We start from the raw sequence: 15,509 nt of genomic DNA on the forward strand, positions 1-15,509 counted from the left end.
GATCCAACTTCCTCACAAACACATTTATGCTACTGGCCTCAAACACTGTGTGTGGCAGTGAGTTCCACATTCTCACCACTGTCTAGGTAAGGAAGCTTACTCCAGTGTTTAGCATTTTAATGTCAGGGTTCGAACATTTTCTGGTTTGTTTTAATTTGGTTAGTGTTTGTGATATTTAATTGTCAGAGTAAAAGACACAACATTTGTGAAGACTAGCAACTAGAACAAAATGAAGCAAATGGACAGCATCATTCTGACACTTTGCTAAGGAAAACTGCTCTGTGCTGCTGGTGCTGCGGAGACTGCTCTGTGCTGCGAGTAGAGTAAGAAGTCTGACAACACCAGGTTTTAGACCAACCGATTTATTTGATAATAAACGCACAAGCTTTCGGGTTTGCCCCTTCGTCAGGTGAATGGAGAGTTCTGGCCTCAGACAGAGCATATAACAGCACAGACAGTTTAGAGATTACTGATTAGAATGTGAATCTTTACAACTAACCTGCTGTTCAAGTCTTAAAGTGGCCGACAATGTGAGTGGAAGGAGCACTGATCACAGTTTAAAGAGATGTGTATTGTCTCCAGACAGTACAGTAAGTGAGGTTTTGCAAACCCAGGCAAGTCACGGGGGTTACAGATAGTGCGACATGAACCCAAGATCCTTGTTGAGACCGTCCTCATGTGTGTGGAACTTGGCTATCAGTCTCTGCTCAGCGACTCTGCGCTGTCATGTGTCGTGAAGGCCTTGGGTTCATGTCGCACTATCTGTAACCCCCAACACTTGCCTGGGTTTGCAAAACCTCACTCACTGTACTGTCTGGAGACAATACACATTTCTTTAACCTGTGATCAGTGCTCCTTCCACAGACATTGTCGGCCACTTTAAGACTTGAACAGCAGGTTAGGTGTAAAGATTCGCATTCTAATCAGTAATCTGTAAACTGTCTGTGCTGTTATATGCTCTGAGGCCAGAACTCTCCATTCACCTGACAAAGGGACTAACCCGAAAGCTTGTGCGTTTACTATCAAATAAATCGGTTGGACTAAAACCGGGTGTTGTCAGACTTTTTACTGTGTTTACCCCAGTCCAACGCCGGCACATCCACATCATGACTGCGAGAAGAGGACAGATTTTCCTTAATTTCTTTCAATGTAAATAGATTTTAAGGAAGATCTGGCAATCACATGTTACTAAGTGGTTCCAACCAACTTCCTGCACCAAATATTTTCTGATCCTTTGTGCAAATTAGGCCCCCACCCCTATTTTAACAGCGTGGGATTACAAGAATAGGGCCTGTTTGGGATTGTGGTCAGTACAGACTTAATGGGCTGAATGGCCTCTTTCTGTACTGAAGGGATACTATGATGATTCTATGACTTAGGTAGAGCCTTTGGTGAGGAGATGTAGGAGGAAGAGATGAAGAATAGTCATGTATACACTTCATAGAGTTACCTCTCAGTAATTCGAAAGGGATCTCTCAACTCTTGTCCACTGGAAGATGCGGCCAGTTAGTTAAACTTACGCACACGGCGATGTGAAAAAGCATTTGTATGACCTGGGAATCTAGACACCAAGTGATGACGCAGCAACAGGAAATTCTGACTCAGAGAAGTGATGTGCTTTTCTTACCTGAGGGTACCTGCGCTTGATTGAGTTCAGAGCTCCCTCAGGAAGTTTGGCTAGTTCAGAATCTCTCACCGCAAGGACCGTAGTGGCAGAGGGCTGACGGGTTAGGGCTTCTACCTGTGTGAGGTGGAGAGAAACATGATTTAAGAATAAATTTTACCTTGACCCATAATCTTTAGCAATCACCTATTATGGCAGTGGTAGCAATGAAGATAAAGTTGTAGGACTACACGCTCCTTAACCCGTTCCTCCTCCTCTACTTTGCTTTCCACCTTTAAGGCAATCCTTAAAACCTGCTTTTTTAACAAAGCCTTTGACCCAATATCTCGACATGTGGCTGAATATACAATTAACACTTTGATGTGCTTCTCGCCTGCCCCTCCACCACCCCCCTACCCCCACAACACTAACACCCTTTGCATGAAGTTGCAAGGAGCAGCAAGCCTTTAGCTGAAGCAGTAAGCCTTTATTTAGCTCACTGTTCCTTGCAACTTAATGCAAAGGGTTTTGAGATGTATTTTTATGTCCGAGAGTCACAGAAAAGCAAGTAATTGTACTAGGACAAAAGGTCCCCACATATAAACTAGGGAAATAAATTTGGATCATATTTCACACACAGTAATAAACGCTTTGAATCATCTGCCAGACAAGACAGCTGAAATAGAAATTCTGACATGTTCAAAACAGCACAGTTCCGGGTCAGGAGTTTTAGCATACTGCACAGACAAGACGCGGTTTTGCATTGGCCTTTCCTGGTCTTAAATCCGAAACTTAAGAAATGCAGCGGCAAATTTATGAACTCCAGGTCAACTCCAAATTACTACCAAAGACATGTTGATAGAAAATTCATTCAGGAGATGTGGGCAATTCTGACAAAGTTGGCATCTTCTGCCAATCACTAGTCACTCAAGCTAGCGTTGGAGGGTCATAGAATCATAGAACCCTACAGTGCAGAAAGAGGCCCTTCGGCCCATCGAGTCTGCACCAAACACAATCCCACCCAGGCCCTACCCCCATATCCCTACATATTATACCCACTAATCCCTCTAACCTACACATCCTTGGATACTAACGGGCAATTTCCTAGCATGGCCAATCAACCTAACCCGCACATCTTTGGACTGTGGGAGGAAGCCGGAGCACTCAGGAAACCCACCCAGACACGAGGAGAATGTGCAAACTCCACACAGACAGTGACCCAAGCTGGGAATTGAACCCAGGACCCTGGAGCTGTGAAGCAGCAGTGCTAACCACTGTGCCACCGTGCACTGAACAGTACCCTTCAACCTGTTCATCAATAGGGTTTGAATATAGCCATCACATTTCTTTAAGACGCGATGTCGCAGTCCCTGAATTACCTTAACTAATAGGCTCTGCAATGACTCCAGTCGTCACACTGATATTTTCCCACAGCGTGGAAATTTCTAAACACGGCCACAGTAATTGAATCCAAACCACAGTAGTCCTTGGACAACAGATAAATAGCACTATTCTGAATGACACAATTCGGTATAAAGTCTTGCTATATCCTGCCTGAAGCAACTTGGTTCTACAAACGACTGTATTCTTACAGTATTCACGGGCAAAGGATGAGGTTGATTTGTAGGAAAACAGTCAAATAAAATGTACAAGAAGCCGGGAAGAAGCGAGCTGCATTCATAAACACCCCAATCACCCTTCAATGAGATGCTGCAGGAGTCGTTTTCAGTAATCTTTTCAAGACATGCAAACATAAAAATTCAAATATGATGAACTTAAAAGATCACCCAGTTTTAAAATGTGGTACAGGTGTGTGGTTTTAGCCCTGTTTGTTAGCACAACATTTGTGCTTTGATTACACGTTTCAGTTAACTAAATAACTCCATTCTCTCTCATTGTGTACCACTGATGGTAATCCAGGAGGCAAGTTGCTTGTTTTTAGACCTCTCTTATTGTTACACTTACTTCCGTGTATGTTTTTAGACCTCTCTTATTGTTACACTTACTTCTGCGTATGTGACACAGAACAGCAGGAACGGAAGACTGAGAAAGGAGAGATTGTGCACAGAACTTTCATGCTTGCATCCAAATCTTTCATTTTTTTAGTTCTGTTTTTCAGCTTCTTCACCCCTTGCCTTTTGGGTCCTTTATGCCTCAGATTTACCTCCAATCCAACTCCCAAAATAGCTTCTTCCCTGCTGCCATCAGACTTTTGAATGGACCCATCAAATATTAAACTGATCTTTTTCTACTGTAACACTACATTCTGCACCAATCTACATTCACCAACTTTTCCCAGTAAAGACTCGCACTCCAACTATTCTTCACATTCCAATCTGTAACTACCTTGCGATTGTGTCTTTGTCTATACATGCTGTGTTTGTGAATCTACGTCCACTCACCTGAGGAAGGAGCAGTGCTCAAAGCTCACAATTCCAAATAAACCTGTTGGACCGGTGTTGAGACTTCTTACTGTACATTTTGCACCCTCTCCCTTATGTATTCTATGAACGGTATGCTTTGTCCATAGAGCGTGCAAGAAACAATGCTTTTCGCTGTATCCCAATACATGTAACAATAATAAATTAAATATTAATTATCACAGTCTCCAAACAGCAGTAGAGTGGAACTATTCAGCTCAAATATCCAATTCTCACTGCAAGAGAAACTTCTTTCAGATCATAAAAGGAGAATGGGATTGCTCCCACGTCCTCTTTCTAGATGCACCAGGAGAAAGCCAATATATCAAGTATCTGAGGTAAAGGAAGGGATCTCACAAACAACGAGATGAGGCACCAATCTGTTTGCAACAAAGTTGATTAATGACAACAAAAGAGCAAGTCATTTGACCTACTGAGCTATTCCACAATTCTGTTTACAGCTGCAATTATTAGATAAATTACTTTTGCAAACCCAAGTCACACTTCTTTCTGAATACTACAACTTTCCAAATACATCTACCATTCTGCATCTAGTTGTTTGGCAGTACAGAACTTGAGTATTGCTGATAGAGATAAGCTGTCCACAGATTCTGCACTATTTACCTTGCATTCATCAAGTCAGACTGCAAGAATGCCAGCAGACTGTACAGACCGCACCCAATCAGTCCATGCTTGTAAAACTCAAAACAGTGTCCAAAGTTATTGAGATTCTGCAATTGGACAACATTTGTTAAATAATCCTCAGCTGGCCAAAAACTAAGGTGACAACCAATTCAAGATTATCAGTGAGGATCTTAGTATAGCCCATTTGCATGTGCGGGAAGCTACATTTATTCATACACAAAACCTCGCTCTTTGCAGACAGAAAGAACATGAACACACATTGCGTCTCTTACATCTAAACTAAACAAGTGATAGGTATTTGCTGGTTCATTCCTCAGGGCAATGTTTTAACCAGAGTTAAGTTGCCTGATTTAGATTTCAAACAAAGAAATGCTGACAATGACATTACCGAGCTTTTCAACCTTGGTCACTTCTGGGCAAAAACAAAACTGACCACCATGGACATCACAACACTCAGTCGGCTGATGACTGCTGCACAATGGCTCACTCTGCACAAGATGTGCAAAGAATGCTTGACCGCTTCCTTTAAGAGGTTTGGCCTATCTTTAAACATTGCCAAGACAAAAGGTCCTTCACCACCCTTCCCCAGGCCAAGTGAGCATCCTCTTAGCGACTAAAGTAGATGGGGTGATTCTGGAGCATGTGCATATTCTGGTGTATGTTCCATATCGTGACAAGCACCTCTCCCAAGGGATTACCACTGATGAAGAAGTCTAGCATCAAGTTAATTGTACCAACGCTGTCTTCTTCAAGCTGCGCCAATGTGTCTTTGACAACAGGGACCTTGTTGACAAACCATGATTTATAAGGTCATCGTGGTGACCACTGTCCTCGACTAACAAAACCAGAACTGTCTATAGACACCACGTTGAGATTCTGGAGAGCTTCCATCAGTGGTTTTTGTGTCGAACTGGGGATCAAATGGAAGGACTACTGGACCAACGTCAGCGTGTGCCACGATGCTGCAACTAACGGCATTGAAGTCCCACTCCTGTGGAACCAACTGTGATGGATAAAACCATTGTGTCCCAATGCCCAGAAATGGATTCCTTGACAAGTTCTCTTCTTCCTGCTCTTGGATGGCCAACACTCAAGTGTGGTCAAAGGACAAGATATAAGAATACACTCAATGTTGCCCTAAAGCACACTGCATTAACACCACTGACTAGGAGAAGAGGACTATGGCTTCACCTAGTCCATCAAGGTGCATGCTGCTTTGAGGTTCAGAACAGCAGGAGCAGATGCAGAACGAAACCAATCCAGAGCTGCAAATTTCACTCCCACACACAGCATGCCCCTACTGTGGGAGAACCTCTGGATCCAGAGTCAGGCTCCTCAGTCAATTGAAGGCTCACCAAGACTGTCGGACATCACCCGATGACTAAGCATCCTCGATACTGGACATCAGTGGAGAAATTGAATATCAAACAATCTATGAGTGTTTAGAAGGTTTTGCACAATTGTATTTAACAAATGACCATTCACACATCAATCGCTTTTCAATTATTTTGGATTAAAAATCTCTCTCTGATGGGAGAGCACATGTTTTGGAAGATGCATCTTCTCAGATGAAATTATAAGCTGCACTGATTTTTATAAAGCTTCTGATGGTGACCACTTGAAAGGACTGTAATGTGCATGAAGATAAAGGAGAGAAATGTGCTAACCAGCATACTGATTCAGAATAGAGTAACAGGTCAAGTATAAACCAGAATCTATTTATTAAATCGCTTAAAGATCACAGATACTTAACCCTACAAGGGAGAATGAGTGGGTTATAAAACATTCATCTGACAAGAAAATAACCCAACATGAAAGAAAGTGAGGTTTGTCTAACAGTAAAAGTTTAATTCAAGATTGAAGACTCTGAATATTATAGAAAGCAACAAGTAGACCCCCAGAAAATAATGAGAGTAGAGAGGATGAACGGTAAACTTAGATGCGAGGTAAACAACCGTCAAGGAACAGGAGGGCCTATCAAAAACATAAATATGACAATAGCAAAGGATAACGACTTGGTAGATTAAATGAATATCTTCTTCAACAGAGAAGGTGATCACAACATAGAATTCCTACATTGCAGGATGCCATTCAGCCCATCAAGAGTACCAACTCTCTGACAGAGCATCTTATCCAGGCTCACCCCATCCCCGTAACCCCACACATTTATCCTGCTAATCCCCTTAACCTAAACATCTTTGGAGACTAAGCGGCAATTTAGCACGGCCAATCCACCTAACCTGAACATCTTTGAACTGCAGGAGGAAACCAGAGCATGTGGAAGAAACCATGAACACATGGGGAGAACGAGCAAACCCTACAGTCACAATTGGACCTGGGTCCCTGGAGTCATGAGGCAGCAGTGCTCCACCGTGCCACCGACATCATGTGTAGAAAATGCTATAGGGAAAGAATACAACATTAATACCTACAATCCATGGGATGGAAGCTAGACAAACAGCCTGGATAGTGCCAATCTTAGGATATGAAAAGAAATGGACACAGAAATTCAGGATTATATTGGCTACAGTTTGCCAGATTTGGACCATCTGCAGATAATGCTGAAAGAACAGAAAGAGACAATCCAATGAAATGCAGGCTAATAATTCAAATAGGAAAATTGCTAGAATTTATTACAAGAGAACAGCAAGCACAGAGGAGATGGAATTAGCAGGGATATGAAAAGACAGGGTCAGGATTAACTAAACTAACAGAGGTCTTTGATAAAGTCTCAGTGGGAACAGAGGCAGATGAATGAACGCCACACAGACTGATTTCAGGAGGCATTTGACAAGGATCTGCATTGGAAATTACCAGTGAAAATTAAGGAATTGGAGACAATTTCAGCACATTGGAGAGGAGATTTGATTTATTATTGTCACATGTATGACCAGTGAAAAGTACTGTTTCTTGTGCACTATACAGGCAAAGCATTACGTTCATAGAGAAGGAAACGAGAGAGTGCACAATGTAGTGTTACACTCATAGCTAGGGTGTAGAGAAAGATCAATTTAATACAAGGTAGGTCCATTCAAGGAAGAAACTGTTCAAATTGGTTCGTATGTATCCTCAGACTTCGTATCTTTTTCCCGATGCAAGAAGGTGGAAGAAAGAATATCCAGGATGCATGGGGTCCTTAACTATGCTGGCTGCTTTGCCTAGGCAATGGGAGGTGTAGACAGAGTCAATGGATGGGAGGCTGGTTTGCGTGGTGGATTGGGCTACATTCACAACCTTTTGTAGTTCCTTACAGTCTTGGGCAGAGTAGGAGTCATACTAAGCTGAGATACAACCAGAAAGAATGCTTTCTATGGTGCATCTATAAAAGTTGGAGAGTGTTGCAGGGGATATGCCAAATTTCCTTAGTCTTCTCAGAAAGTACAGAAGTTGGTGGGTTTTCTTAACTATAGTGTTGGCATGGGAGGGGGGAGAACCAGGACAAGTTGGTGATGTGGATACCTAAAACTTGAAACTTTTGACCCTTTCTACTTTGTCCCCATTGACATTGACAGGGGCATGTTCTCCTTTACGCTTCCTGAAGTTGATGACAATCTTTTTTTTTGTTGACATTGAGAAAGAGCTTATTGTCACTGCACCAGTTCACCAGATTCTCATTCCTGTACTCTGTCTCATCATTGCTTGCGATCTGTCCCACTATGGTGGTGTCGTCAGCAAACTTGAAAAATCGAACTGGGAGGTGAATTTGGTCACATAGTGATGGGTGTATAAGGAGTATAGTAGGTGGTCGAGAACACAGGGTTGAGGGTGATAGTGGAGGTGTTGTTGCCTATCCTTACTGCTTGTGGTCTGTAGGTTAGGAAGTCTAGGATCCAGTTGCAAAGGGAGGAGCTGAGCCCCAGGCCACAGAGCTTGGAGATGAGTTTTGTATGAATAGTGGTGTTGAAGGCTGAACTGTAGTCAATAAATAGGTGTCTGACATTGGTGTCTTTGTTATCTAGGTGTTCCAGGGTTGAGTGGAGGGCCAGGAAAATGGCGTTTGCTGTAGGCCTGTTGAAGTGGTAGGCAAATTGTAGTGGATCCAGGTAGTCCAGGAGGCTGGAATTGATTCGTGCCATGATTAACCTTTCAAAGCACTTCATAATGATAGATGTCAGAGCCACTGGACAATAGTCATTAAGGCACGCTGCCTGGTTTCTCTTAGGTACCAGGATGATGGTCCTCTTCATAAAGCAGATGAGGACTGTTGTAGAGAGATTGAAGGTGTCTGAATACTCCCACCAGCTGATCCGTACAGGATCTGAGTGCACGTCTGGGCCAGTCGCTTTCTGTGGGTTGACCTTCAAGAAAGCTGCTCTGACATCTGCAAATGGTGAGCCCAGATACAGGTTCATCCAGGGCTTCCAGGGTGGAGGGCATGCTCTCGCTGATCTCTTGCTCAAAATGGGTGTAGAATGCACTGAGCTCACCAGGGAGCGGTGTGTTGGAGCCGGCGATTTTACACACCTTCACCTTGTAGCCTGGTATGTCTTGCAGACCTTGCCATAGTTGGTAACGATCAGTGTGGCTAGCCTGGGACTCTAACTAGGTCCAGTATTGTCTTTTGGCAGCTTTGATAGATCTCCTTAGATCATATTTGGCTTTCTTGTATAGGTCAGTGTTGCCTGACTTGGAACGCCTCAGACCTGGACTTCAAGCAGTGAATATCCCTGTTCATCCATTATTTCCGGTTGGGGAACACATGGATTTGCTTCTTTGGCACAAGTCTTCTACACACTTACTAATAAAGTCAGTTACTGTAGTGGCGTACTCGTTCAGGCTGGTCGCAGAGTTTTTAAATACTGACCAGTCCACTGACTCCAAGCAGCCCCGCAGGAGATCACCTGATTCCTCAGACCAACATTGCACGACTCTCTTTGATGGATTCTCCTGCTTCAGTTTTTGCTTGTAAGCCGGGAGCAGGAGCACAGCCTTGTGATCTGATTTACCAAAGTGTGGGCGAGCGATAGAGCGGTAGGCACGTTTGATATTTGTGTAGCACTTGTCTAGGAACGTTTAGGCCTTTGGTGGAACAGGAGACGAGATCAGAGAATGATCCATCGCACGAGGACTCAATTTAGCCTATTGTGCCTGCCCTTCGAAAAATCTATCATATTAGATTCACTCTTCTCTTTCATCGAGTTCTGCGTTTTATTTTCTTTTTCCAGTAGTTGTAGAATTCACTTTTAAAGGTTGTTATTGAATCCATTTCACCGCCCTTTCATCCAGTGCATTCCAGATCAGAACAACTCATTGTGTATTTTCCTCTCATGTTGCCTCTGCCCTTTTTACCAATTATGTCAAATCTATGTCGGCTGGTTAGCGACCTTTCCACCACCGATTCTTCTCATTCATCCAACAAGATTTTGATCACTTCTATTAAATCTCCCCCCTAAGGAGAGCAATAGCAGTTTCTTTAGTCTCACCACATCTTTCATCCCTCCTACTACTCCGAAAGTCTTCTCTGCAGCATCAGAGTCTTCATCCATCCTCTACGTTACTTCATCATCAACTCCGTCAAGTTCACCAAATGCAATTTGCCTTTAAAGAAATATCAATGCTGGCTCTCATTCGTCGAACTATATTCTCCCCAGGTGACAAATTATTTTGCTCCCAATTAAGTGAAATTCCGATAAAAGGGCGTTGTTGAGCAAATAACTTCTCCCGGTATCTTAGCCAATAACTGTTTCTGCACGGCGACACAGTGGTTAGCACTGCTGCCTCACAGCTCCAGGGACCTGGGTTCGATTCTCCGGCTTGGGTTACTGTCTGTGTGGAGTCTGCACATTCTCCTCGTGTCTGCGTGGGTTTCCTCCGGGTGCTCCAGTTTCCTCCCACAGTCCAAAGATGTGCGGGTTAGGTTGATTGACCATGCTAAAATTGCCCCTTAGTGTCCTGAGACGTACAAGTTAGAGGGATTAGTGGGTAAAACATGTAGGAATATGGGTGTAGGGCCTGGGTGGGATTGTGGTGGGTGCAGACTCGATGGGCTGAATGGCCTCTCTGTACTGTAGGGTTCTATGATTCTATGCTAAATTCTCCCTCAGTGTACCCGAACAGGTGCCAGAGTGTGACGACTAGAGGATTTCCACAGGAACGTCATTGCAGTAACACTGATAAATAAATCTTCAACCAACGGCATTGTAAAAAAAAAGCAGGCTCTCTGCTCATTGTCACACTGGTGTTCGTGGAACCTTGCTGTGTACAAATTGGCTGCCACATTTCCCTGCATTACAAAAGTGGCTACTCCTCAAATAGTATTTCATTGGCTACACAATACTTAGACATCCTCAAGACCCAAAAGGCACTGAATAAATGTAAGTTCTTTCTTTGATTAGTTGGGCAGAAATCAGTGGCGTTCCTCCAGGATCAATACTGAGATGTAGACAGTGAGAGTGCGCAGAAGATCCTTTGATCTGGGACTCTGAATCCAGCATTACCTCAGCCTGGCCACGCGCAGCCTCACATGCTACCTCCACTGAGAGGTTAAGGAGGTGAAGATCACTGGTTGCGTCTGCTTATTAAACATGCAGTTGGTTACATTTAAATGGTCATCCTTTGGAAGCCAATTTCACAAGAACGCAGGAAATAGAAACATGAGTCGGCCTGTCCTGCCATCACGGAAACCTAGCAAGAAGTCTCACAACACCAGGTTAACAGTCCAACACTGGCATCTCCACATCATAGAAACCCTACAGTGTAGGGGGCCGCCATTTGAGTCTGCACCAACAACAATCCCACTCAGGTCCTATCCCCAAAACCCACACATTTACCCTACTAATCCCTCTAACATACACATCCCAGGACATTAAAGGGTAATTTAGCATGGCCAATGCACATAACCCACACATCTTTAGATGGGAGGAAATTGGAGCACCTGACGGAAACCCACGTAGACAGGGGGGGAGAACATGCAAACTCCACACAGACAGTGATCCAAGCTGGGAATCGAACCCAGGTTCCTGGAGTACTGAGGCAGCAGTGTTAACCACTGTGCCACCAGCTGATCTATCCCAGCCTCAACTCTTTTTCTGTGCTATTTCCCCATAACCCGCTGTCCCTCGATCTATCAAATATTTGCAATGGCATGTTTTCCAGCCAAGCTACTGTGGTTGCAAATGACACGTGGTCTCGCACACAGAAATCTTCAATAATAGATCCGTTATTCGCAGCAGCATCTTCTCCTGGTCCTCGACACCCCCTCCTCGCAGTTTACACCCATGTCGATCCCTTTTTGTCTGCATGATGATATTCACTCCCGCTGTGATTTATTTGCTCCTAAACTGACTGAGCCTATACGGCTGCCACATCTCATTTCTCCAGTTGGATTTGTGGTAATTCCTCAGATATTGGTTCCTCTTACTTATGTCAGTTCTCAGTTTTTTTTTTCTCTCAACATCTGCTGAACCATCTTCATCCCAACAGGAAATTAATGCAAAAATTGCAAAGGCAAAAGAAAAAGCCAAATTGTCAGAATGGATAATCCCTGTGCTGTATAATCTCAGCACCGTCCCCACTCTGAGCATCAACTCAGCCCAACGAGTGGTGTTCCTGTCATGGTCATTTCCAATCAAAAGATTCCTTCACATATTAATGAGTGACTGAACAGGCACTGAAATTGTTTTAATTTATTAAATATGAAACAATCACAAAAATGAAAGAAATTTGTGCTAGATTTTTCTAACCTGGATCTTCCAATCCACAAAGTTTCTAACACCAAATAATTAAATTCCAAATTTACCATGTGCTTACTTAACAAGTAGACTGCATGATCTCAAAGCAGGCCGTTCACCTTAACAGCAGAATATTACACTGTTTAATACTCTTGTAGATACAGGGAGTGAGCTGCCGGAGAAGGTGGTCGAGGCAGGTAGAATAGCAACATTTAAAAAGTATTTGGATAAGTACATGGGTGGGAAAGGATTAGACAGATATGGGCCAAACACGGGCAATCAGGACTAGCTGGGAGGGCAGCATGGCCGGCTTGAACCGGATGGGCCGAGGGGCCTGTTTCCTTGCACTGTTGCTCTCTGACTCTGAGTTATACATCATCATCCTGCTGGGAAAAGCATTGCCATGGAATAACTACTAGTTTTCCAAGTTCCTTCAGCAACCCAATGCCCTTCAAAGCATCACTGCTATGAAATCTAACTTTGTAGCCACTCATCTGTGTTATCTGGTGATCTCCACTACAATCAGGCTAATCAGTTCATCAAAATCAGCACTGCAGGTGGAAACTTTCTGTCGAGGCTGAGTGGAGAAATTCACTGCACGGTGTTGTTCTCAGTTACACAGGGTGATTATCAGGCTGTGCTACTTCAGGTATGTTCAATAAGGGCAACGTGTGCAGCCATTGCAATTAGCTTCAATGCTCTTGGGCTAATGAAGGTTAAACTAGTTTCCTGTGGCTGATTGTCCTTTTAGTCAACCTTCATAGAATCCCTACAGGGCCCATTGAGTCTGCACCGACCACAATCCCACCGTATTCCTGCAACCCACGTATTTACCCTGTTAATCCCTTGACACTAAGGGGCAATTCAGCATGGCCAATCAACCTAAGCTGCACATCTTTGGACCATAGGAGGAAACCCATGCAGACTTGCGGAGAAGGTGCAAACTCCACACAGACAATGGCTCAAGGTCGGAATCGAACCCAGGGCCCTGGCGCTGTGAGGCAGCACTGCTAACCACTGTGCCACCATGTGTTGGTACAACAGGAGTGGAGTCAGTTGTGACGTATTCTATGGTTGCTTAGACCACCAGGACCCATCCTCCTAAGCTCAGATGGAGAAGGGTGCACCATCCCTACAGCGCAGAAGACAGCCATTCAGCCCATCGGGTCTGCACCAACAACAATCCCACCCCAGGCCCTAAGCCCACAACCCCATTTATCCCGCTAATCCCTCTAACCTACACATGTTGGGACACTGAGGGGAAATTTAGCATGGCCAATCCACCTAACCTGCACACCTGTGCACAGAACCTGGAATTTACTTCTCTACCTGACCACACCAAACATTCTCCAAAGCTCTGGAACCTCCCTATCGTCTCTATTCCAGAGATGATCAAATTACACATTAACGGTTTATCGGAAGGTAATCATCAATTTCTGATTTTTAACACTATATTTTTAAATCGCGTCAAATGTATCAAACCAAAAATTACATTGAGAGTAAACAGGTGAGCCAGTGTGAAAATGATCAGAGCAGTAAACATCCTTAAAGGTGATCTTTGGTTGCTAGGTGATGGCAGCATCAATGATCCCTTAGCAATTACTCTATCAACTGCTGACGAAGACTGGATCTAAAAATACCAGCTCACCCGTAACCAAGCACAGGAGAGCAGGCAGCTTATTGTTCCATGGTTAAATGCCACAGGTTGTTGTGAAAGGTAAGCTGATTTTTATCAGTGCAGAAATGTTTTAGTCGAGTGCCTTTATGCAAACTCACTCCATGCTGGCTTTCAGCAATAACGAGGTGCCTGCACACAAGGCAGCAAGTAAATCTGCCCCAACATCTCCCTCGCAAAATCAGGATGAATCATTTGATGAAAGGTCACTGATAAAAGTGTTAACTCTCTTTCTCTCTTCACTGATGATACAAGTGTTAACCCCCTATCTCCCTTCACAGTTGCTGAAGAATGTTTTCTGACACCTTCTTTGTTTCAGTGTCTACTTATAGGTAGGGTGGCATAATGGTTACCTTCCTGGACTACGAACTAGAGGCCTCAGCTAAAGATCCAGAGACATGGGTTCAAATCCCACTACAGCAGCTGGGAAAATTTAAATTTACTTAACAATATCTGGAATAAAATTCCTTCATTAGTAATGGTGACCATGAAATCTAAAAATCTAATTGCTAATGTTCTATAGGATAGAAATCCGCTGTCATCAGTTTAGTCCAAATATATCTCCAGATTGACATTTAACTGCTCTCTGAAGTAGCCCAGCAAGTTCACTCATTTACATCAAACCTCTACAAAAGCCACAGTCAGAATAAAACGAAGAGGACCACAAACATCAACCAAAGTAACAGACCAAAGGTATCCCAGTAAACCAATAATATCTGGGGGTGCTCCTGTCAAAATTGAGAGAGCTGTCCCACATACGAGGTAAGCAACAGCCCGACATAATCACACCCAACAAATAAGATGATGAATGGGATGGATAGGATAGAGGTGGAGAGACTCTTCCCGCTCAGAAAGGGACAGTAGGACTAGGGGGCACAGCTTCAAGATAAAGGGGGGGCGGTTTAGAACGGAGTTGAGGAGGAACTTCTTCACTCAGAGGGTGGTGAATCTCTGGAATTCTCTGCCCGTTGAAGTGGTGGAGGCTGCCTCGCTAAATATTTTTAAGACGCAGGTTGATGGGTTTTTGATAAGCAAGGGGATTAAGGGTTATGGGGAGAAAGCGGGAAAGTGGAACTGAGCCACAACAGATCAGCCATGATCTTATTGAATGGCGGGTCAGGCTCGAAGGGCTAGATGGCCTACTCCTGCTCCTATTTCTTATGTTCTTATGTTCTTAAATCATACCGTTACAATGTCCCAAACATTACCATCACCATCCCTGGATACATCCTGTCTCAACAGCAGCACAAACCCAGCAGGAAGAGAGGCACAGGGAGCACTCAATAACTCCTCGAAGTTTGAGCATCATATCAAACATGTGCAAGGAGACCGCCTGCTGATTACCACCTACTGCCCTGCTTCAACTATTGAATTCTCCACATCAAATAGCACTAGGAAGAAACAACGAGGGCGGGAAGGACATAGAATGTATTCTCGGTGGGGTCTTCATTGCCACTTCTGACTGAGCCAGTCAAATCTGAAAAGGACAGATTAGT

The 15,509-nt window shown here is 43.8% G+C and overlaps 1 protein-coding gene across 2 annotated transcripts in view; it reads right to left on the reverse strand.

Moving 5' to 3' along the window:
- pnpla7b (patatin-like phospholipase domain containing 7b) overlaps positions 1-15,509 on the reverse strand; it is a 309,370-nt gene that overhangs the window by 182,167 nt on the left and 111,694 nt on the right. For both annotated transcript variants that reach the window (XM_080212442.1, XM_080212443.1), the window contains one exon: positions 1,628-1,741. In XM_080212442.1, the coding sequence (XP_080068568.1) occupies positions 1,628-1,741 (114 nt within the window). The remainder of the gene's footprint in view (positions 1-1,627; positions 1,742-15,509) is intronic.

This window comes from Carcharhinus amblyrhynchos, chromosome 25, assembly GCF_965287045.1.
Source record: "Carcharhinus amblyrhynchos chromosome 25, sCarAmb.v2.hapA, whole genome shotgun sequence".
Classification (NCBI taxonomy): domain Eukaryota; kingdom Metazoa; phylum Chordata; class Chondrichthyes; order Carcharhiniformes; family Carcharhinidae; genus Carcharhinus; species Carcharhinus amblyrhynchos.